Source organism: Rissa tridactyla, chromosome 8, assembly GCF_028500815.1.
Source record: "Rissa tridactyla isolate bRisTri1 chromosome 8, bRisTri1.patW.cur.20221130, whole genome shotgun sequence".
Classification (NCBI taxonomy): Eukaryota; Metazoa; Chordata; class Aves; order Charadriiformes; family Laridae; genus Rissa; species Rissa tridactyla.
In genome coordinates, this window is record NC_071473.1 from 4237583 (window position 1) to 4262004 (window position 24422).

The window sequence follows — 24422 nt, forward strand, 5'->3', positions numbered from 1 at the left end:
GGGGAACAGATTGTACCTCCTTGTTTTTCCCAGTAGTCAGCTCTTTCTCCCTTCCCTCTGAAGAGCGCTCTGATGATTGACTGAGAGCTTGAACACTTCGCAGCACGTTTTAGCCTGTCTCTTCACAGGGAGCAGCTAAAAGTTCATGGTGTTTGTTCTGCACCCACATCTCTTGATTTGATCATGGATCCAGGCTGAAAGGAAGGAGGTCTGCCTGCGCAGAAGCGCTCCATGTTGGTAGAAGAATAATACCTCTTCCAAATCTTCGGCTACTGCTGTGGCTGTCCCACGGGGCAGCTGCTGCTTTAGGGGGCTGTCAGGTTCTTCAGTGACTATCTGCTGGGAGAGACCGGCTTTTCTAAAAGTTAACAGCACTTGAGGTTGGAGGAGCTTTGTCGGCACTCAAGAGAATCACAGCCCTGCAGGATAAGGATTTGTGCCTTTTTGTTTGTTTGTTTGTAAAAAAAAAAAAAAAAAAAATAAAGGCAAGAGATGGTACTTAAAACTCATTATCAGCCTCAGAAGCTAAAATTTGAACAGCAAAAACTGGGCTACTTGTTCTGCTGGTCTTGAAGAATCAAATCAATTCTTGTATCTGAACTGGATGGAACAATCTTTGAGGCCATGCTAATTAATTAATTAATTCATTTGTTAAAAACCAAAAACAAACCAAAAAAATACAGCTCTGTGCAGAGCATGGATTAACTGGATAACTTTTCTCTCTTCCGTATCTTTGACCTGCATTTTGGCTGCTGTCTCTGTGGTTTGCTGTTCATGCATTTCTGCAGACGAAGAATAAAATCAGAAAACTCTATTTCATCCTATTCCATTCCTAGTCCATGCGTTACAATAATTGCTCGGGTGCCAAACACAAAGATAAAAAACTGCTGTGGTTTTGGTTTGTCATTGTTTCATGTATGAAAATGGCGTTAATTTGTAATTATCTACACGTTATAAGAAGTGTGTATGTGGAGAAGCTATTGAAAAATGACAACGGAATAATTAAATTCACAGCAGCCCCCCATGTGAACAGTAAGACATCAAGAGTGTCTTCTGTGGTTTAGCGTTATCCATTTCCCAAGCAGGCTCAAAGTGTGGAATAGCGAACTTTGATTCATTTTCCTGTACAAACAGGTCTCTGCTTTTTGAAAGACTAGGTAAGAAATGCCTCTATCTCTGGCAAAGGGAGTTTTATAGGTATGGGCTTACCAACGTTATATACCTTGCACCTCCTGAAAGCTTCACCTCCTGCTGCGCCTCTAAATAGCATCACCCATTAATGCAAAGGACTATCGGTGGGTGCGGAAAATATGAGCAAGCACTGAGCAACACTTTGCGTGGCTGGTCTATGGGAGATGGCTGAGCTTGGGTTTCCGATTGCAAGGGTTTGTTGTGGCTGGGTATTTCTGTTGCCTTTTCCCCTCTGCCCCGGCCCCCCCATCCTGTAATTCACTTTTAAAAGAAACCAGTCCGGGTTGTGCTGAGCTCAGCACTGCAGCCATTTGCAAAGACAGCCACAAGGAGAAGCAGCACTTCTCAGTTTACAGGCGGGACTGCGGTAGGAAACGGTCATTCCTTATGCTGTCAGATGGCTTGTGCGCTGAAGGTATTGCCCATTGAGCAAACAAGGCTTGTCTCACTATTTCCTCTCCGTCTGCGTGTGCACATGCGTGCGGGGGAAGCTATTTAGACCATCGTCTTTTTGAGGAAGGGACTGTGCTCTGTGTTCTCTGGTGCAGCATTTAGATGAGTGTCGGTTACTGCGTTTATTTGTGTCAGGGTTAGCACTGCCGTCGGGCATTCGACTGGTCGGGGGATTGTTTATGCCAGTTCTACTGAATTCTGGTTCCCAGCTGTGGGCTTCCATTTGCATCTTCATACCATTTGAACTGATGTTTGGCTGTGTGAATCTTCTGTGTATTGTTTTGTTTTCTTGTTCACTATTTCTCTGCTCTCACATAAGACATATGTAATCCTGGGATTTGGCTCTGCCTCATGCCGCTCTGGCCTTGCACCCCCCAACGCTGAGCAGAGACAGAAAAAGGGAACTTCAGATTCCCAGACTCATCCCTCTCCTCCCGTCTTCCCTACCCCGCAAATCAAGGATGTGTGATCCCTAGACAAGCCTTTCTGATTAGTTCCCATCTTGTAGCACTCGCTTCTGTGTGCCTGAGTGGTGCTGCAAATTATAGCGACCTTTTATTTGTTTGTAGCTTTTAATCAGCTTTAGCATGGGTTTCCTGCTCAGTACTTGTGCCTGTAATGCCATCTTGTGGTGGCCCTGGGACTCTAAACGTGTCTTTTTCCCCATGCCAGCCAGAGCTGATGAGCTGCATTCTGTGTGGTATGCTAGTGATGGCAGCTCCCTTTTGTTAGCTGCGTTTGTGTGCTGGTGAGTCAAGGAAATCCCTGTCTCTAACTGTGTGACACTGGTCAGGGTATGATCTTCTGAAGCTCGGGTGTTGGGATAGAAAGGGACCCTCATGGCAGATGCCTGCACTGGGTGCTTTAACCATGGCACTGTAAAAGAACGTAACCTGTATCTGTTAAAAGGATTGATTAAGTATTACCTGTGTTATAAGGAGAGTGGGGCGTTGTTCATTCATTCACAAGTTACAACAGCAGGCTATTTATTTAGTTAAGTATTCATCCCAGACACAGTGTGTGTTGTTTTACGTGCTTCTCTAATCACAGAGGAGCTGTTTAATACTTTGAGATTTTACTGTCTTGTGATTGTGGAAAGTGGGAGGGGTATCAGGATTTTGTAGAAATTCCAATTTTATCTCTGATGGTTTTTTTTTCTCAATCTGTCTGGGCTTTGGGTAAGCCGCAGGGGCAAAAATAAGTCCAATGCATTTCTGCTTCTCACTGACCTGGGAGCTTTCCTGTACCTTAGAGAGTAAGAACTATGTGTCTTGTTAATAAATGAAGTAACGAATAACTGTATTTCTTTTTTGCCTCTCCAGTGTTCCCAACTCTTGCCCGGCCAGTCCACGTGGTGCTGGATCCTCAGGATATCGTTTTGTTCACAATATTACCTCGGATCTGCAGCTGGCAGCAGAGTATGCTGCAAAAGCAGCATCAGAACAGCAGGCAGATGCATCTGGCGGGGACAGCCCAAAGGTTCAGAGAAACATTACTTACCCAGCAGTGCTCGTTGGGCGGCTTATTAAGACCTGGCAGTTTATCACAAGTGCTGGATTTAGTTAAAAGGGGTGTAAGAATACCCTGGCCGTAAGGGCGCCGTATACAGTGTTTTCCAGGATTTTGAGACCATGCCTTAAAACCAGCGTCTTATTAGCGGTAGAAGACAAATCTGCTTGCTTAGCTACCCAAAATGTATTCAAGTCATTCACTAAAAGGGTTAAGTGAGCAGAATTTTTCTGCTTGTTTGTTAAATCAAGAACCCATAAAGAAGAGGTGCATTAGAATTTGGAGTCTTGTTTTCTCCTGTTAATTAATGCTATTTTGCAAAACACCGTTGGAGAAAGGGGAAGCAGGGGTAGAAACCAGATCCTTGCCATGAGAAATCTGTAGTCTGACTTGAAAACAAAGGCCTGTCAAGCGAGTGTTAAATGAGGAGAGTAGCAAGTGGAATTTAGATTAAAAAATAACTTGGTTATAATGATAAAATTTAATTTTGGTGAGCTGATCTTCAGATCAAAGTTAAAGGTCTAGATCCAAAACCACCTGATTTGGGATTGGGTGGAGGAACACAATACTAAATGGCTTTTTTTGTAGGTTGAATTCTCCCTTGAGACAGGAAGGGCTGTTCTTGGTGGAGTAATATGAAGAGCTGGGAATATGAGATCTGGCAAACAAATTAAAGTTCCTAGAATGAAACAAATCCTGCTGGAGAGGGGAAGGGACAGGATCAAGTTTCATATTGGGCTTGTTGCTGGGAGGAGAGCTGGTAGCATACTTGCATGAAACCTTTCTAACAAAGTTTAGTCATAGCTGGGCAGAATTGAAGGCTTTGGTTTCATGAACACTGAAAGCAGTGAACGTACCCTGCACCCTCTAACTCTTTGCTTCCAATTGCTTGTCCTGGATTGTTTTCCTGTGCTGGTATAAGCACGTGTGGTAAATTCAGGGGTGAACGGAACCAGATTAAAGTTAGCTTTTTTTGTGTGTGTTTGTGGGGAGAGGGAAGCAGATATTTTAATATGGATAAAATAGGAGTGAAAGGGAAGAGGGTGATGCTGCTCTTATGCTCTCTTAGCATTTGTAAAACTACAGCCCAATTTCCTCTTTTAGTTCGGGTTGTTAGTACGCTATAGCGTAGAAATTCTTTGTTAGTAACTAAATTTCTGTTTTGGTGTTTTTTTTTCCTTAGGATGAGTCCAAGCCACCCTATTCTTATGCTCAGCTAATTGTGCAGGCTATATCTTCAGCACAGGACAGGCAATTAACACTAAGTGGGATCTATGCCCACATTACCAAGCATTATCCATATTACAGGACTGCTGACAAAGGCTGGCAGGTGAGTTCTTGACACTGACAAGCTTTTAAACTGCTTTGACAGGGCTTATCTGCTTTGAAATGCTTTTATTAAAGATTTGGGGCACTAGGAATAGAGCTGCTTTGACTATTCCCAGAGTGAATTTGTTTAACATAAGCTGACTAGTTTGTTTGTGGGTGATTAGTTTTTTGAAATACTTTCTAGGGCGATGTAGTGTGTTACCATTGGGCTCGCTGGTTTCTGAAACCTTTTTAATTCTGTAGTCATGTGTCTTTCATATTTGTTTGGTTTTATTCTTCCACATTCTTACTATCAGACACTCCTCTGCCCAGATGCTTGCCTGAATTTTGCTTTATCCTTCACCTTGTCTTTTTTGGCATGATCTGCCCAAGCGGAAGATGTCAAGCCTAAAACTAAGGTCCCAGTTTTTAATCGTAGTAATACTTTAAGTCATCACAGATGTTTTGTTTCCCCAGAGTATCAACTGCATTGCCTAAGTCACAGTTTGCATGTTTTGAATCTCAGAATGGGAACTTCGAGTCTGTGCCTTCTTTGTGGTATTAAAGGAAATCTGACCAGCTTCATCGGAGAGTTTGGATGTAGTTAACACATGCTAAATCAAGCTTAAATGTTCACTCAAGGGCTGCTTTCAAAGTTCCAGAAACCTCAGCTCCACCTGCATTCAGACTTTTTCTTGGCATCACACCTCTGAAACGGGTGTTGTCATTTGAATATAATACACTAATGCAGCTGGAAAGACTCTTGCAGCTGCTGATTTCATTGTGTTCAACTGGCAGGAGCAGTACTGCTTGGTGCACTTTGAGTACAGTTGGAATAAATACATTTCTGCCTCCCTGGCTTTTCCCTGCAGTTGTAATTAGTTGTGGAATTCACTTCCTGCCTTAACCTGCTCGGCAGAACCGTGCTTTGTGAACCAGTTGCTGCGTCCTGCTTCAAAGAGAGCTGCATTTCAGTGGAGGGTGAAGTTGCCTTTTCCCCTTCCCTACCAGTGGCATTGTAAGGCTTTATTTGTGAAGAGCTCATCTATAAAAGCTCTCGTTTTGTTTTGAAAGTGGAAGAGGAATGAGCTTGTGCACACCTGGGCTTACCGAGCCTTTCCCCAAGCCCAGAAGACAGCACTACACCCAGTACGAGGTGGGCTTTTGCAATGAAAAGGGTACATAGTTTTTTCAACGTCTGGAGAGCCGTGCAGTGCTAGGCTAGTGCCACATAGCTAGTGGATTCTTCTCAGAGACAGCTGTCTAAGGGCATGTTGGCTGGTTTGCATTATGATTACATGAGGTGCAGCGTCCTTCAGGGCATGTTTGGGCACCCCGGTGATTGTTTGGCAGGTAAGCAGTTAGCACAGGCTCAGGCAATTTTTTCCGCTTGCCTAGAATAAAGCCTGTCTTTTGACAGAGTTCTGATGTGGTTTACAGTGATTTCCCCGTGCCTCAGCAAAAGATCTGCTTTCATTGCTTTCCACAGAAAAGTCTTTGCACTGCCTGGCTCCAGATGTATTTAAGTGATGGTGCAGTGCCAAGCAAACCCATCTTTCAGCATGGTTAGCAGCAAATCTGACACGTTTCCCCAGGTTTTCTCTTGCAGCTCTCCCGTGACTTTGGAGCTGTGTGACTTGAGTGACTTGTTTCTGTGTTCAACGCTGATTCTGACGGTGTGGATTTTATTTTTCTAAGCTGTGTGGCAAAACCCATTCGTCTTTGTTATGTGCTTCCTCATGGCAAAATAATCATCTCATTCCTCTCCTTCCTGCAGAATTCCATTCGGCACAACCTCTCCTTGAACCGTTACTTTATTAAAGTCCCACGCTCCCAGGAGGAGCCTGGAAAGGGCTCCTTTTGGCGGATTGACCCTGCCTCTGAAGCCAAACTAGTAGAGCAAGCATTTAGAAAACGAAGGCAAAGAGGAGTGTCCTGCTTCCGAACACCTTTTGGGCCTCTCTCCTCCAGGTAACTTCAGCTTCCTCTAATCTCTGTGCCAATCTCATTACCAAAAAAACAAACAAAAACTGCTCCTGAAGTACAGCGAGCAAACTTTACTTCAGTTTATAGTTTGAGAGGTAATACAGTTAGATAGTCCTGAGGCATAATCTGAAAATTATTGTGACTTATTAAGTGTTTACCCAAAAAAAAAAAATCCAGAACCAAACTACAAAAATGCATCAAATGTTATATCTCTTTTGGCATCATTTCAAAGAAATTCAAAGCAGTTATCACTGGAGTGAGTGTTTTCAGATGCCAATCTCTCATTTCAGGAAAGCTGTGTTTAAATGTGGCTTAGATTGTAGTGGAAATAACTTTTGTGGTATTTAAAACACTCTCCTATAGGGAAGATCAGGTTGATCATGGTTGTCAGCAGTGAAGCAATGGGGGATGTTCTCTGTAGCCGGTCCAGTCAGCGATGTAACTGCAAAAGAGCTGTGTGCAGTGACAGCTTTCTCCAAGCCCTGTAGCTGTGAGGATAAGATTTGCAATCCAACACTCGCTGGAGCAGTTTCGTGTCACATTCCTCCCACACCCCCTCTTTTCTGTCTCTTAAAACGGGGGAGAAACAGGAAGAGAGGTTTTTTCACTGATCAGCTTCTGTATCTTGTTCGTCATTGAAGAACCAAGTGGTTGGGGAGGGAGGCAGTGGGGACAAGGGGGAGCAAGTACTCTGTAAGCATATGCAGGGCCAGACGCTTGCATCTACATTGCATCTTTCTTCCTCTTCCTCTCCCCGTCTCTCTCAAACACTGACAAAGATCCTTGAGAATGGCCTAAAGTCATAAACTGATCTGAATATGAGGTACTTAACAGCTTCTTTGTCAGCACTGGGCCTTCAAATGAAATGTAAAGCATACTCTGAAGGTTCCAGTTTCCTCCAGCAAGGAATAATATGACAGTATTTGGTGCTAGAGCATTTGTGAGGTTACGGTGTACCTTTCGACTCTTCCCGGCAAGACTGTAGTGGGTAGTGTGGAAGAAAGGCTGTACTTCTCCTAGGGAATCCTGTATTGGAGATAACTTTTGGTCTCTGCTGCTGTCTTGTGGTTGAAATGCATCTACACTTTCCAACACTACGTTCTGGTGTTTCAGGAGTGCTCCTGCCTCCCCTACTCACCCTGGCCTGCTGTCCCCTCACTCTAGTGGCCTACAGACTCCAGAGTGCCTGTCACGGGAGGGCTCGCCCATTCCGCACGATCACGACTTTGGGTCAAAGTTAGCCTCAGTTCCGGAGTATCGATATTCACAGAGTGCACCTGGTGAGTAGCTCTTGTTTCACAGAGGGTGACCGTTCACTTGCACCAAGTGCCGTCCTGAGGATGCAGCAGGAATGCTTCTGCCGGTGTGTTACAGGAGGATCTAGATCTCTTCCCACTTTGTTGTTAGAGCCTGATGATGCATATGCAACTTCAGACCATTTTTCCTGCTAGTCTTTGGATGAGGGGGCAGGTGATGAAGGAGTGTGTAGAAACACATGAGCTAACCTTGAATTAGATGGCTCTAAAGAACTGACAGCAAAGTAGCCATGACAGTGCGTAGCTCACTTGCGCTAATTTACTAGCCTTCTGGATAAGATCAGCTTGGCCATGCTGAGCTCTGCGGTGCTGTGGCCAGGGCCTTGGTAATTTGTTAAGCCCTGGTGAGTATCTGCTTGTCAGCTGTGCTGTAACTGGCCTGATGTATAGAGTGTTCCTGGTGAAGTTGGAAGGCAAAACTCATTAAGTGAAGCTTCATTTTTTTTATGCTTATGGTGGGTTTTGTTCACAGAAATGTGCTCAGATGGCAAGTAAGGTTTTAGTAAGTTAGGAAAGATTGAAGGTGGTATTTTTGAAGCCTTATGTTTTGTTCCCTACTCCTGCCAGTGCTGAAGGACTGAGTATTGCAGATTAGAAGCGCATAGGTGAAATGAGCAGAGGCCTTTTTGCCTCTCCTATTAATGTATGCTTCTCTTTTCCATTTAGGATCTCCAGTCAGTGCCCAGCCAGTGATTATGGCTGTTCCTCCCCGACCATCTACTCTGGTGGCAAAACCAGTCGCGTACATGCCAGCGTCAATAGTGACTTCTCAACAGCCTTCATGTCATGCAATTCACGTAGTTCAACAAGCTCCGACTGTTACAATGGTCCGAGTTGTGACCTCCTCTGCAAACTCTGCAAACGGATACATCCTGACAAATCAGGGCACAGCAGGAGGAGCTCATGAAGCTGCAGGAGCAGTGTTGGATTTAGCTGGTGACCACAGAGGTAGCTTTTCCTTGCTATTCCTTTAATAAGTCTTGAGCAGGCCTGGGGAAGTGGGTGGTCAAATGCCATTTCACTCATCGGGTGCTTAGCCCTTAATAAAAGATGTTTCTCTAGGTAAAACTTAAACCAAGTAAGAGTTCATCCATTTGAGGTCTCCACCAGTGAGCAGGACAACTGTGCTCCCTTGTCTCCTGTGGGGAACAAACCTAACAGACTTTGGAAGCTGAAAAAAAATGCAGTGCTTTAAATATTTGTATTATCCCCACTGTATTATCAGTGCCATGCCAGTGTATTGGTCAGCTGGATGTGCTATGGAAATGTGTGCTCTTTCTAGCCAAAGAGATGGCCTGGGAAAGGCTGAAACTCTCTGCTTCAGGAGGGCTGTGTAAGTAAATGATTGAGCCCTTCTTTTCCACAGGCCTGGATTCCTAGAGAAAGCATGTGCTTCTGAAAGGGCAGGCAGTGTCCCATTAGCGCAATCTTCAAAAACCAGTCACATCAAAGGCCTCGTTTTTTCCTAAGCTGGAAATTCCAGCCTTGGGGGATTTAGTGAGTTAAACGTTCTCTTGCTGTGATCTAGACAACACCTTGTCTGCTCACCATTTCAGAAGGGCTTGGTGCTGCTAGATAGATGGGTGTTGGACCAGCAGCAAGACTAGTTACTCTGATTGCTTTTATGTGGGCAGTGGGGCAATTCCTTCCCCTATAGCAATAGGAGGACCACTGCCATTTTTAGTTCGGCTCTGGTTATCCTGCTTGAGTTTCACTCACATTCTCTAGAAATTCCTGTCTGGATCCCATACGTGTTCCTGAAGCACTTGCATTTGCAGCTGCCTAGCTATCACCTGCTCCCTTCTTTCATTCACTAGTTCTTGCTGTCACTTGTTCTTTCCCTACTTGTGCCTCTCTTATTCCCACTCTTATCCTTTTATGGTCTCTACCTTCCCTTTGTTTTTCCTGGTTGCTCCATTTTCTTTCCTAATCTCCCAGCTTCCCTTGCCTTTTCTCTCCCTGCTTCCCATCAGCCTGCCTGCAGGTCTCAGCTCAGTGCTTGTGTCCCATCCAACTCCACACTTGTTGTCTTCTAATGCTAAAATGAGAGAAGCCCTCTCTTCCTGCAGGACTGATGAGTTTTTGTGCTTCCTGCCTGCCTGCTCCGCATTCAGACCCACAGAGCCCCTGGAAGAGGGTGGCTGTCCTCTCCTGCATGCCCAGCAGGAGGCTGTCCCATATTTCTTCATACCTGCTGAATTGACCCCTCGCTTGCGAGAGCGGTGGTTGAGTGCTTTCAGTTATCTTGATGCAGGAGCGCAGCCTTCCTTTTTTATTTTGTTTTCCTGCCTCATGTTTTCTTCCTATACTTCCGTAGCTGGCAAAATCTTGCAATTTACAAGGAAGACCTCCTTGTAAATCAACCTACGTGCAGGCCTGACAGCAAGCTGTTGCAGACTTTTGGCTCCAGGCATTGTGAAAGATGTTAATGCCTTCTCCTGCTGTGTGGTATTGAGAGTTAGGCCAATTCGCCTCTAATTACAAAATAATCTGAGATTTGCAGTGATTGCTGTCCATATCACAGCTATAATGTGCCAGTAAGGGAGATGATGCCTTTTTAGGACAAAGGGTCAAGTTTATAATCTTGAGTGGCTTATGCTGTAAGAAAAATGTTCTAAATATTGATAGAGTATATATGCAATAGAGTATATGTGCGATAGAGAATATTTTAGTGGTTTCAAATATTCATCCCTGACCTTCTGCGGTGCTGAGGTATTTTCACATTTGTAAGGCTGGGGTATGTATCACTGCTAAAACGTTAATGAGAATAAAGCCTGCTCCTAAGCCAAGGTAGTAAATGATTTTTGTCTGTTCTACTTTTAAGCAGGCATGGATGAAAAGCCAACGATCGCATTTGCCACGATACCTACAGCCAGCCGTGTTATTCAGACAGTCGCCAGTCAAATGGCACAGGGTGTTCCAGGACAGACGGTCACGATCCTTCAGCAGGCAGCTCCAGTGACCATTGGACAGCATCAGCTCCCTGTGCGCGCGGTCACTCAGAATGGGAAACACGCCATGCCCACCAACAGCATCACTGGCAGCGCTTATGGTAGGCTGTTCTCGTCACTTTCTGGTCTTTGATTGCTTTCTGAGCTTAGCAGTTAGGTGGTAAGGCTGTAAGGGTTTTCTCTTCTTAGTTATATATGAAGTTATTCCATGTGTCCAATTGCAAAGGTATGTGAATTCCTCAACTTCTGTGGCTGTAAATGTCAGTGGTAGATATCTCCCTGTCCACCTCTGCTCCCTTCCCCTAGTGGAAAAGTTTTGCTACCTACCATTGCTTCTGAAACGTCTAGTGTCTTTCCTTTGTCCTTGGCTATGTGTTTATTACTACTTCCAGTGTCTACCTTTTGAGGGTTACTTGTTGAAAGTGTCAGTGATTCTTGTGTTGAGCCTCTTTTTTTCATTTCTTTTCCTCTGACAGACAGCCTTTGCTTTCAGCATGCCAAATAATGAAATTTCCATGGCGCTCTTTAGATCTTGTGAAATATGGCTCCATAGAGTATTAAGAAAATAACATACTTACCCATCTTAAGGTCTTAGAGCCTGAGAGGGATAAGATCTATTTCATCAGGTGAAAGAATGTAGGATTCTTTTTATATGCGGGATGTGTTACAGCCATTTGTCAAGCCTGACTTCTAAAATCCCATGCTAGCTATGTCTTGGCAGCCTCCTCTTACTGCTTGCTCAGCACCTCCAGGTTTTGTCCAGTTAAGGATGATGACGCGATGGAAATCCGGGTTTCTTACAGCCCTTTTCAATGAGATGCTAAGCACCTCTGCTGTCCAGACCAGTGCTTACAGGGAGTTCGAAATGAAGGACACTGGTGGGATTTTGATAGCTTTCATGAAGAAAAATAGGAATGTTTCTACACAATTTTCTGCCATGTCTATTCACAGTATCGCCTGGCTTGCAAATGAATGGCAAGAATGAAAAAATGATAACCATAAGGGTTTTACGTAACTAAGCTATTACGATGTGAAATAGATCAGAGAGGTGGACTTGCTGCTACCCAACAGTAGCGTTCGTCTCATGGAGAATCAGACAGGTTTTTATTTAACAGTTTTACGTTAAGATACTCTAATCTCACCGAAACTTTTCTAGCTCTCTCGGCAAATTGGAAAATATTCCAGTTGCATCTGAGTTTTTTTGCAAGTGGTAGTGAGTTTTCTGGTTGGCAAAACAGAGCCCAGGTCTCTTGACTCTCGTCTGTATGAAGTTAGCTTCTCTTAACCGCATGGTTTAGGTTCTCGAAGTCACTGAACTGTAACTGGAGACTGCCCTTATCCTTGCCCTGTTTTTTCCTTCATCCTCTTGATGCTCTGCAGCCTCCTTCCCATGCCTTGGTAGGAGTTACTGGGCTTTGAGGGCCTTTGTTCTGTTTGCTTTGTTTATTTATCCTAGGGCTCCTTTTTGATGCATTTAGCAGTGAGCACACCACTAATGTTCTGTCATTCCATCCTTTGCAAATCGGTCTGGAGGGCAGAGGATGTGCTGTCTCCTGAGTCCCCTTTGGCTGCCTCTCTGATTGATGCAGAGTCCAAAAACTGCACGTGTTTTGTTTTCCAAGCAGTGTTGTGTGCCAAACCCAGTGTGTAAGCACATTCTCTGTCTGGAACTAGGAATTGTAGACATTTTTATGGAGAGTTGCTACTTAAATCGTCTTTTTTTCTCACCACTTTTATTAATGGGAGGGTGAGAGCTTTTTGTCAGTGTTGGAATACAAGATTGGGAGCCAGAAATTCCTACGGTCTGATCACAGTTCTGATGGGAACACATTTGGTTCGTCTGGGGTAAGCTCTTTCCTGCCCATTTTACAAGTGAGATGTCAGTACACACAATATTTGGATTGTAATCTAGTTTCCCAACAGACCGGCTGTTCTTACTGTGCAAGCAGGGCTAAAGAGGGCCCTCTAAATTGAAGGCAAAGCACACAGATGTTGTAGCTTCCAAGAAGTTCTGACTGTAGGTGGCCAGAGAATGACCTCTCAAAGAGGAGGTGTACTGTAATTTTAACAGGGGATGGATCCTCCCCTTCTGGAGATGAATGCTTAGCTGCCAATGCCTTGTTTGACAACAGATAGGAAGAAGGAAGTTCTCCCATGAAAGGGGTTATTACCAGTTTGGTGAACTTGCTAGCCGTGTCTCTCCCTCTCCTCCCACAATCGCAGCTTTGTGCAAGCCTTACAAAGTGGACTTGAAAACAACACTTGAATACGTGCCAATTATCGCATTTGACTGGTTTGTTTTCTTGTTTTCTGGAATATCAAAACACTTGTGCTACTTCATCTCGTTAATTCTCTTTCTTTCTCTCTCTCTTTCTCTCTCTCTCTCTCATCCTGCTTCCCAGCTCTTACAAATCCATTGCAGCTTCTTGCAGCCCAGGCCAGCTCATCCACTCCTGTTGTAGTCAGCCGGGTATGTGAGACGGGGACCGAAGAGACAGCAGCAACCTCTTCCAGTGAACCTGAAGTCAAAAGACCCCGGATAGAAGAGGCCAGTGGAGCGGTTCCAGCCCAAACTGGAGTCATCACGTCTACGATGCCACAAGGACAGGCAACCAGTGAATGAAGAACCAGTGGGAGGAGCTGGAGTGATGTGGGGTGGGCATGGGATGGCAGGAGCCCTAAAGCAGCTTTCAAAGAAAACAAACCACAACTGTAACAGCTCAAAACATAGCGGATAAAGAGCTCTCTTTAAAGTCAGATTTTTAAATGGGAGATCAACAGCTGATAGAATCACAAGGTGCCAAAAAGAATGGAAAACCCCTCCCAAGAACCCATACCTGGAACTCTGTTCTGTCTTTACCTATGGGATATTTTTTCCTTTTTTTTTTTTTTTAAAAAATATTCAAAAAAATACAGACAACTGATTGTATGACTGCTGGGATATTTTTAACTGTCTCTTCCCCTTTTGGCTCCAACAGGATGGGATTTGCAGTTCAGCATCTAAAGGAATGTAACACAAATACAGTCTGCTCCCTGGAAAGAAAACTCCTCATTTTCTATGCCTTAATACTGTGCTTCTCAGAGCTTTGAACCATAGGACCGTTTTTAAAAGGCCTCCAAAGGCAATCAAATGCTGAAAGATGGGTGCAGTATCTCATAACAACAGCATTAAAGAAACATGGTACCAAGCTTAAAGAAAAAGGCAAATGATTTTGTTTTTTAAAATAGAAAAATTCTGAATATGAACAAATGTTTATTTATGTGGGGATTCAGGAGGAAGAGTTACAGGACTCAACCACCTGGATTTCCAGATGCAATTTCTCTCCATTCCCTCTGAGGGAGGATAAGATAACAGAGGAACGGTATTAATTTGGTTCCTGTAAAGATATTAAAAACAAAGGGTTTTGTACCTTCAGTGATTTCTTACAATTATTCATCGCTTGCTCTGGACAACAGCCAAAGTATCTTGATGACTGAGGATCACATGGGGAAGGGTGTCTCCAAAAGGTTCTGTGTGCATTTGATTGATCACATCCTGTGCTGGAGCACCAGGTTTTGTTCAAAATAGCACCGTAGGTGAAGATATTGCCACTGTCTCTGTGAACTTGAGAAAATACTCGTTGGTGTTCTGCACTAAAGCAGTCTGCCTTCACCACCGGTTGGTAGTGTGGCCCTCAACTAGATGGACAATGGTCAGGAGGCCAGGGCTGGGTCTGTCACTGACCCTCGGCCATGGCTGACAGCAAAGCTGCTGTGTTATTCTTCTGAGGGGAGCTGAGAGCTGAGGTGAGAGGCAGCAGAGTTCATACAGTGTTTAATACAAATTCTGTGAGGGTGTAGAGACCAAGGCAAAAGAGACCTTTTATTTTCCGTGTGGCAAAAGTCACTGGAGGTCTTAAAGCAGGTTTTCCAAAAGGAATTTGGAGGTTTCCTTCCATTGCCTGGCTCCTTCTCCCATCTCTCCTCCCTTGAGGACCATTTGGGCTGGCCAGTAGGAAGAGGCCTCTATTCAGACTGTATTCCAGGCTCTTCGTGTACTCCAAGTACGAGTAACGCAGGTTTGAGTCACTTCAGCCACCCGGAGCAGTTGTGGGGGGGGGGGGGGGGGGGTGACACCTTGTGACTAGCAAAGAAATCATCCTCTGCGTAGCCTCCAGCTAACCCCTTCGGTTTTATGCCTGTTTGCAATCCCCTTGGCTAACATGTCTTCTGGCAGCACAGCAGACATCTTTTAATTTAGGAAATGTTATGGTTTTTGTAATGGCAAAAGAGACTTAAGAGGGCTGGGATATGCCTGTGGTAGTTATCCCTGTCTGTACTGATTTATTGTCAGGTTGCCGTCTTGTACGGTCTGACGGGGCTATCGCGGAACAGAGAGGCAAACCCACTGCATAAACATGTTGGAAAAAGATTTCCCCTCTGTGCAGTAAATGATACTGTCAGTATGTCCGTGGGGATTAAGGGGTAAAGCACAACCGTTCAATGTCTGCTGGAATTTGGGGAGGGGGAGGAAATCAGCAAGGTAACAGCTGGCATCACTTGTTCCCTTCTAGCTTTCCTTTTTCTTTGCCAAATCCTATTCAATAGCCAAGTCCCGCCGCTTGAATAAAACCCAGCCGTGTTTTATTCTCAAGCCGATTGTTTTGTGAGAAATATTTCTGAAAGAAGGAAAGAATTTCTTGGTCTCGTGATTTGCGGTTGGGCTCTGCAGTTAGAGGCACACAGAGTATTCAGGACAGTTCATTTATCTACAGCTAGGCTTTCTTAATTTAGGGGTGTCCCTTTGGTGACAAGTTATTAGATTGGATTTTTAGTACTTTGAAATGATTTTGAGAAGGAGGATTGTTACAGACCACGAAGTAATTGAAGCAGGCCGACCTCCAGCTGTCACTTTTCCCGCTAGGTGCGGCATAGCGGAAAAGCGCTCAGATTAGCTCTGTTTTCTGTAGCCTTTTCAAAGCCAGAATTCAATAAAATGGACTTCAAGGAAGAACGCACAAGTGAGAGTGCAGCTAGTTTATCTGTTAGTCATTACTTTCGGGTGACTGCTGGTTCAGATACAGGCACGCCTCTGAAAGCCCTGAGGCCACGGAGCTTTCTGAAGCAGAGGACTCTTTAGGTTTCCAGGACGTTGGGTGAGTCAGCGTAAGATGAGCAACCAACAAGAATACTGTTCAGGGTGCGAAGCTGCCAAAGTTTTGTGGGTTTTTCTTTACTGCTGCTTTTCTCTTGGAAAGTCTAAATAATCAGGCCCTAAACTTCTGTAAACGAGTCCAGCACTATAGAAATACATTAGCTGAATGACTGTTTTCACACACCAGTTGCTGCTTTATAGATACCTCTTGAAAGTGCATCCTCAGGTTGCGTGCATAGATCTGCCTCTTCACTGTTTAGAACAGAGTAACACTTTCCCACTCTTCCTTTTGTGGCACACGATGCCTGCTGGTTAAAATGTGAGTTGAGGATAAGCAAATATCTTTGACGTGTTCACCCCTTCTGCTTGAGGTGTCTGGGACTTGTCAGTTCATCCTATCGGGATTTTTGCTTTATCAGTCTGCTGCATCCCCTGTTACTGTAGGAAGCAGCCATGCCACTTGAATTTTTTACTTTTTTTTTTTTAGGTTTGCCTGTATCATTGGCTGATACGAGGTAAAATAATGGTTCTTACTCAATCCTGTTGAGAGCGCTCTGCAAAAATGCGGTCTTCATCTGGAACACATGAGATCGGGGACATCTTGTTTCAGGCCTCCAGATTAAATCTTTCAACACGCTGCTCAGTCTGGGAGACAGCACCGCTCTTTTTCCATCAGTCCTGATTCCCCAGGCTTGCAGTTTTGAGAACTGCAGAGGAATGAAAATTAATGTGATGGTAGAATTAAGCCTTCAACTAGAAAGAAAATATTACCTTAACGGTTATATGCAGAACTCAGATTATTTTTAAATTGATCACCTAGCTTGTTCTTATTGTCCAGAAAGTTGCATCTTATGTCCTTAATTAGTTATATTAACTGAGGGAGGTTTGAGGGGGAGAGGAGTAGGATGCTTCATTGCCTCTTCTGCTGTCTGTATAACAGAGGTCAAGGCATGTTGAATATTTAACCTGCTATAACTTAGACCTGGGAAAACTTTAAGCTCTTAAGGTGCGAATTCACTTTTCACCATTCCCTATTGATTTATTTTTTTTATCTTAGGCAATGACAGAGGCTAATTTTACTTTGATCGCAGTCAGTTTATAGCAACTTTTGTTGCCTCGGTTTGCAAAAGCTGAATGCAGTTGTTCTTGGGTTTATTCCGCTGGAATTCTTTAGTTATTGTTTTGGCTTGACCTTGGCTCTTGTGAAACAGGAAGCTTTTTACAGTGAGATCAATTTCATCTGATTTAGTGATAACACAACACAGTGCTGAGCACGGAACTGAAGTTCATGATTAGTTCATATATTCTTTTCAACTCCTTTTTCTTCCCGTATCCCTCCCCCGTACCATGACGGCTGTCCCCTGTAGCATATCCAGCCATTTTTATCCACTGATGGAAGCGGCACCTTGCACTAGGCTCTGCCCAGGGACTCAAGGATGAAAATACCTGTGGGATACATGAGGCTCCAGAGCAGGTTGAGAAAGGCCCATTTGGTCACCCTGTATTTCATTTTCATGCTGTGTTTTAGACATGCTACTGTTGGCCACAGTTTGTTCAGGAGTGTGTTTTCAGAGACGTATTAAAGCTTTGTAAGAGGAAAGAAATAGTTAAATAACAGCTGAAGCCTTTACAGTGCCTCTGCAATCAATGCCATGGTCTGGCTTCAGGTTTTAGCGGGGAGTAAACTTGGTTTTGCATGTTTTAGACATCTGTCTTGTGTACTGACTTAGAACTGTCATTCAGAATTAACTTCCACATTTTTCCCCTTTTTCAGTAGGGGAATGCCAGCAGTAAAATAAAACTTGAAGCACAGAAGGCTAGGGACCTATATCTAAGCAAGTGAGAGCATCTGACCTGAGCTTTCATACAATGCGGTGTGGACGCTTTTCACTGTCTGCTGGGGATGTTAAATTGATGTTAGAGCTTTTCATCTGTGTTAGCAAAGGGGTTTTCCAGTGAGATATTTGGTATAGCTCTGATGTGTGCTAGCATGTAAACAGATGTGAAAATGTAGGGTGAAAGGAGGAACGTTCCCCTGCTATACCTAGATTTGGGGATCTTGGATGACCAGGATTTAATCTAGCAATAGTTCTATACAGTTCTGTACTTTCCCATAGAGGATCAAAAGCCATTTCTTCAAGCTTACTGCATCCAAGGATTAAGTTCCAGCTGGTTGGTTGTTCCTTCTTTGTTTCTGAAGTTTAAACTATGACTTACAAATTATAGTTTATCACTGTGATAAACATAAATCACATAAAACTGCAGTACTAGGAAAGATCAAGTCTTTATTTGTTGTCTTTGCCACTGGCCAGCTGTAGCTGTTTAGAACAACTTGGGTTGGAAGAAACCTTTGGAAGTCTCTGCTGTAACCTTCTGCTGAGAGCAGATCCAGCTAGGCCACATTGTTGTGACCTTGTCCAGATGAGCTTTGAATGTCTCACAAGATAGAGGTTCCATGACTCTGGTCCCTGGTCCATTCTGACCACCCCTGAGGTGAAAACATTTTCACAGCTATCTAAGGAGCATTTCTCATGCAGCTGCATGTGCTCATTGCCTCTTGTCCTATCACATCACATCTCCGAGAAGAGCCTAGCTCTGCCTTCTCTGTATCTTCCAAATAGGTAGTTGAAGACACCAGTAAGATTTTCACCATTTTGCTTCGTTTTCTTAGGGCTGAACCAACCTGGTTGTCTTGGTCTCCTCTTGTATATCACGTGCTCAAGCCCCCAGGGCTTCAGGTGGAATTGCTGCAGAAGGTCCCTCACCGTCTTGTGCTGGGGAGCCCAAAATTGAACACAACATACTGCAGATACGATCTGACAAATGCTGGATGGAGTGGGAGAAGAATCACTCTCCTTGGCCTGCTGGCTACACTTTGGCAAGCACAGCCCAGTACCTCTCTGGTCTCTTTTACTGCAAGAAGCGCTACTGGCTCGTCTGGAGTATAGTGTGAGAACCTGGAGCAAAGTTCTGGTTCACTAGCAAAGTGAACTAGAAATACTCTGGATTGCATTCGTACGTATGCAGCCATCTTGTCCCCCTCTCCCAAGGAAGAGCGCCACATTGGGTCTTGTAGCTTTTTGAACAGGAGACAGGGCTGAATGATCCTCATTACTTTTAAAAATAGCTGTGCTTTACCTTATCAAATGATAGTTTCAATCCAAAGTGGAATTTACCTTGAATTTCTACGTTGATACAAAAATCTTTCAGGTTTTTTAGTCCTGCGGCTATTAAGTTGGACTTGGGCATTAGGAGTCAGCCTCCAAAGGAACATGACTAGCTTCATAATTTTGCCCTTGCTGCACTCTGAGCTTTTGAGTTTGCAAATGCCATCCTGCAGCAAATGATCCGTCTTCCCTTGCCAGCCGGTCTCTGGGGCAGCTCCTGTTTCTGCTCCCCATCACGGATTTTCCCCTCTGTAGCTGTTTCTGTCAATTCCAGAGCCCTTTAATCCAGCTCCTAATTTAATGCCATTGCTCGAAGGTCTGCATCTGGCGAGAATCAGTCTGTTAGCTTGCAGTTATACAACAGATTGTTCAGTCGTGGAACTTTTTGTTTCCTTCTGGGTGAAAAATTATGCCAAAGCTGCTACTACTATAGCATACACTACTGTTGTGAAGTGTAGCTTACAATGGAGCCAGCTGTGCTGCAGAAAACAGTGACACTACAAGGTCATCCGGATTGCTGGAACCGGTGGGATTGGGAAGTGGTGCCTTCTTGCATTTTGATCCGGACCCGATCAAAACGTGGCTGTGGCTTCGTGCTGGAGCGCTCCCCTCTCTGCGGCTGCGATTAGTCAGATCCGCGTCTCTCTCTCTGCTGGGTGGGTTATTTGCAGGACAGTGCACGTGTTTGTGCACGCAGCGGTGGATATATGCGTGTAAAACAATCGGTGGGAAACACCTAGCTGCGATGGTGGGCTTTCTCTGTTGGGCTGTCTTTCCCAGGGCAGTAACGCAGCAGCGAGCGTTTTGCTTTGGACTGAGCAAGACGTTTCGAAAAATACTTGGTTTTCCTGGAGCACTATATTTAAATTCCAAATTTTTAATCGACTTTTAACCTTTGTATTTATATGTTCGGAAAACTCTTTTGATACCTTTTTCAATTTACCAACACTGAATTAAAACCCTTCAGAATGTATGGCTGGTCCTCTCCTTACGTGTCACTTTAAGGTTCGGAGCCTGAGGGTAGTTGTGCCAAATCTACCCCTTGGCTCTCAAGGTGGAAGAAACCATTGACAATTCATGGGTGGCAGCTAAGGAAGAAACCCTTTAAATATTTTTTTTTTTTTCCAGAGAATATTAAATTAGATCTGTGTAAACATAAAATTTATATTTATTAATGTGTGTGTGTGTGTGAGTGTGTGTGTAAATATAGATATATAAATGGTCCATGACTATTTCTTTCTCTTAAATGGTACTTTACACAGACTTTTATACAGCAAGTTGGTAAATTCCCTCACCGGGCACTGATTCTGAAAGACCGATGTACCTATTTTTGTAACGAATGTGGGCAGCCGGTAGAAGCAGCTTTACTTCAGTGATTGCTTTCATTCCTCTCGCAGAGCAGAAGAGACGACTTGGTACTTGCATCTTCCTTGCGTAGGAGCCCTGCTTCTGCCTTTGTCACGCTTTCAGCGACCCCGGCCCGTGCTGCTTTTCTGGCAAGAAAATCCCCCAGGTGGCACTAATGAAAGCTGGAATCCTTTCTCGCCTCAGATTATCTCTGGATGCGGTATCAGGGAGTACTTTAGAGATGCTGCTCTGTAAGTCATGGGACCTCAGTCTATAACAGAGGAGGCTAATGGAGGGTCCGTGAGGATGCTGTAAGGTTGAGAAATTCCTGGCTGTCCGTCAGGTGGCTGAGCTAACACTGGGGCACCGTGAAGTAGTTTCTTTTCCTCTGTGGTGAGGTTATTCTCCTTTTATGATGCTTCTGTCTCTTCATGGGGTGCGAGGTGTGTATATCCCCTTGAAAACAAATGCGTAAGTGTTTTTCTAATGCTCCCATTCACAGGGAGTAAATTTTACCTGGCGGGCCAAATTTCAGCGGTGGTTTAAGTCCACAAGGATCACTAAATCCACAGAAGCCTGTGTTTTGAGCTACTTGGGCCTTCTGCGAGTTAATCTTAAAAGCAGGTGATACTTGGCTTCCTAATCCTAATTGCTCTTCCAGAAGTAGAAATGCCTTTCTCCGTAAGGACCCGAGTGAACCCTTCACCGCGGTTTCTGCTTACTGTCCGGTGGTCGGGCTTTGATACTTAAGGGAGGACAAGATTGGTGGTAAGAAGAATAACCAGAGCAGGAGCGGTGAAAGGAAACAGCTTTCCTCCTCAGCAGAAAACAGCCCTTGTGAAAACCAGACTTCCCCTAGCATTTGGTTACTGCGTTGTGTCCGCTGCTGAGTTAAGCAATGCATCCGATAGCCCAGGCTGTGGCATTTCTGCCGTGATCTAGACCTTCCAGTCCTGCTTCTACCCCACCTCAGTTTCACTTCAAGCAGTCCGAAATGGAGCCTTACTTAAAGCGAAGGGCGACGTTGAGGAGAAATGTCTGTTAGCTGAAGAAAAATGAGACTTAAATGGAGCAGAAAAAGTGAAATTTCCTTCTGTGTCACTGCCTTGCTGCTAAAAGTCTGGTGCAGAACATCCTGATGTTCTGCTGATTGCTGTGCCGCTCTTCGGGGGTGGACAGGCTGCTAAGTAGGCAAGTTGGCTCCGTAGCAAAGGAATTGCTGTAAACCTAAACTCGCTTTAGCTTTTTCTTTTTTTTCTCCCCCAAATGGGCTTGAAGTGGAGGGAGGGAACCAGAGTATCGTTGTTTGTAAGATCTTATTGTCTTGAATGGAAAAGAAAACAAGAGAATGTAAAAAAAAAAAAAAAAAAAACTCATTCAAATCTAGTGATATGGAGAACAGAATGGCGTGAAAATACAAAAATCTTATGAGACCGTATATTGTCTTGGGTTCTGGACGTGCCGTTGGTACCGTGGTGAGACTGGCCTTGTCGAGGCTGGCGGCCAACCTCCACGGAGCCTAAAAGAGCGTGTAGGATTCTGTAGCTACCCAAAGGGCTGTTAAAAGCTGGTTTAGAGATAAATCAAAAGGTGTATGTGAGCAATGAAAAGCTGGAAATTCAAATCCAATGCCGAATATTTGCTTTAAAAAAAAAAAAAAAAAAAAAGACTCTGTATCTCCCCCTGTTCCGCATATATGCGTTCCCACGGCGTCCTTGGGGGAAGGCTGCAGTGAGACGAGGACCTGAAATACCTCAATGGCTTGACAGAAGTGTTTTGCTGCAGAGACCTGGAGGAGCCTTACCCCTTTCACCTGGATTTGGCACTTAATTTAAAGATGGGGATGGAGGGGGGAACTAAAGCCATGCTCACATTTCAGTTCCTGGTGTTGCCTGTACGAGACACCTCCAGCCAGATGTTCTGGGTTTCGTGGTTGGTTGTTGGTTGTTTTTTTTTTTACAGCTGATATCAAAAGTATTTTTTGTGACTCGTTTTCATTATCAGTGCTTTTTAAAAAGCAGGTGTGTATCCCAGTGGGGAAAGCTCCATCTGGGACGAGGGATGTGAAGTTCATCACCTTTACCTGGCCGTGTTGCAGCCCCACTCCTGCTGGATGCTTCGCTGCACAGGCAGCCCGGGAATCCCACGAGGGCTGGGAGCGTGTCCTGGTCCCGCGAGGGAGGCGGCTGCTCACCAGGGGAGACGGCAAAATATGAGCATTCGAGGAGCAGGACCTGCATTTCCACATCAAATGGGATACAGTGGGTTTGTTTTTTTTTTAATACGGAGCCATACTTTTTTTTTTTTTAAGTAATTTGAGATCTGAATGTGATTTCTAATGTATCAAGAACGTTAATATTTTAAAGCTATAACAAAGTTTTAAATTTCTACTATTTTTTTTTTTTTCATTTATTTTAACTGTTCTGTTCTGTTACCTTAATTTGATGTATGTGGTTGGGGAATGTTGCTTCTCCTCTTAGCATTTGTTTCTATAACCAGAAATAAAATTATATATGAAAGAGAAAATGCCCTGAAATCGCTTGCTGCTTTTGAGTGACAGACTTGTGTTCTTCGGTGTAGTATCGTAGGGGGGTTAATATTCCTGCAGCAGTTTGTGTTGTACAGCCTACCCCTCCTCAGAATGTGAGGGGACAGGGTGGTTTAGTATTTTTTTTTTTTTCCCCTTTTATTATTTTCTTTAAATGCTGTAGGAGGGAAATATATATCTGGACACCTTGCGCTGTTTGTTTTAGAGTTCGCAGATATCCCACTTTCGATCCCTTCTCAGTTCTTCGGGCAGCTGTTAACTCGCACCAGAGTGAACATATGTGCATGTGTATGTTTGAGAGGCGTAACGCTTCCCCTGGGCTCTATAAACTCTTCCTCCAGCCCTAGCTTTCATTTTGTCATGAAGAGAAACATTGTTATTTTGAAAGATAAACTATTTCAGGGTATTTCCCCGTAATTTATAATAATTGTTTCATTTAAGCATATGAGGTCAGAAAAGAGTTCTTTATCCACCTGCCCTATAGTGCAGGTTTTTCCTCCCTTGTCCTCCTAACAGAGCTACAATTTAAGCTTAGGGTTTATTTTGACTAAACAAAGTCATTCTGAGCTCCAGAATTGAATTGCGGCACCTTTTAAGACCTCAGTTGACATAAAGTAGCTGTATTTGACTAACTAAGCGAAACTAAAACTGAGAAACAATAATGAAATCGTACACAGTGCAGCAAAGATATTCAGCCAGAGCCATCTTAATATATATTAATTTTTTTTGGCATCTTTTAGAATTGCCGTCCCTTAGGCTCCCCCCGTGCGTGTTTTGTGACGCAGCCAGAGGAGAAGGCGTGCAGGGAAAAATGGGGATGGCCGTGCTTGGATGCTTGGTCCCTCTGCTGCCTGCGGTAGCTCCGAGTGCTGACGGCTGAGGTGACGGACGCTGCTGCCCCTTCGGAGGGCAGATTAGCTCTGTGGCTAATTGCCAAGGCACGCTTTTAATGAACTTTAATGCCGGGGGGGCATAGGGCAGAGCAGTACCAAAGGGTGTGATGTGCCAAGAATCCCGTGGCATCTTCTCCACGCTGCGGGGTGATGCACGGCAGGAAGGTCTTCAGGAGGAGCGACATTTCTGATGGGGAAACGTTAATCCCTTTTTAAGCTTTTGGAAGTGCTGGAGACCGTCGGCCGAGCAGGTATTTCTAACACCTCTTACCCTTTTGGTTCTGAAGAAGTCCCAGGAGAGGCTAAGGACATCTTCTACCACCTGGCCTTAATGTCCCCACTCCGCCATGGGACCGCGGCTCAGTGGTGAGTCCTGAGCGGGGCTCTCGCCTGCGCCCCACGGGCTGCCCTTAGAGCCAGGCTTCACCACCCGAGCAGGGCCCTGAGGTGGAGAATAGAAGCACTAACGTCTCAAATAATCAGTGAACTGTTAATGGAGGGGATTTTGCCCTTACCCCTTCTCCCCTCCTCTCCGCGGACAGGGTCGGGCCTAGTTTCCCGGGGGCTCTGCCCGGCTTTCCCCCTCCGGAACTTCCCGGCGGCCGGAACCTTGGTGCCG

General features: G+C 44.5%; 1 protein-coding gene across 2 annotated transcripts in view; it reads left to right on the top strand.

Annotated features, from left to right (window-relative positions):
- The window catches only part of FOXK1 (forkhead box K1), a 47701-nt gene extending 34098 nt beyond the window's left edge, over positions 1–13603 (top strand). The window contains exons 3-9 of one of the 2 annotated variants that reach the window (XM_054211868.1): positions 2967–3123; positions 4337–4483; positions 6239–6432; positions 7561–7727; positions 8430–8711; positions 10588–10815; positions 13117–13603. In XM_054211868.1, the coding sequence (XP_054067843.1) occupies positions 2967–3123; positions 4337–4483; positions 6239–6432; positions 7561–7727; positions 8430–8711; positions 10588–10815; positions 13117–13337 (1396 nt within the window). In that variant the 3' untranslated portion in view covers positions 13338–13603. The remainder of the gene's footprint in view (positions 1–2966; positions 3124–4336; positions 4484–6238; positions 6433–7560; positions 7728–8429; positions 8712–10587; positions 10816–13116) is intronic. The other variant, XM_054211869.1, reaches the window with a different exon arrangement.
- The last annotated feature ends 10819 nt before the right edge of the window (positions 13604–24422 follow it).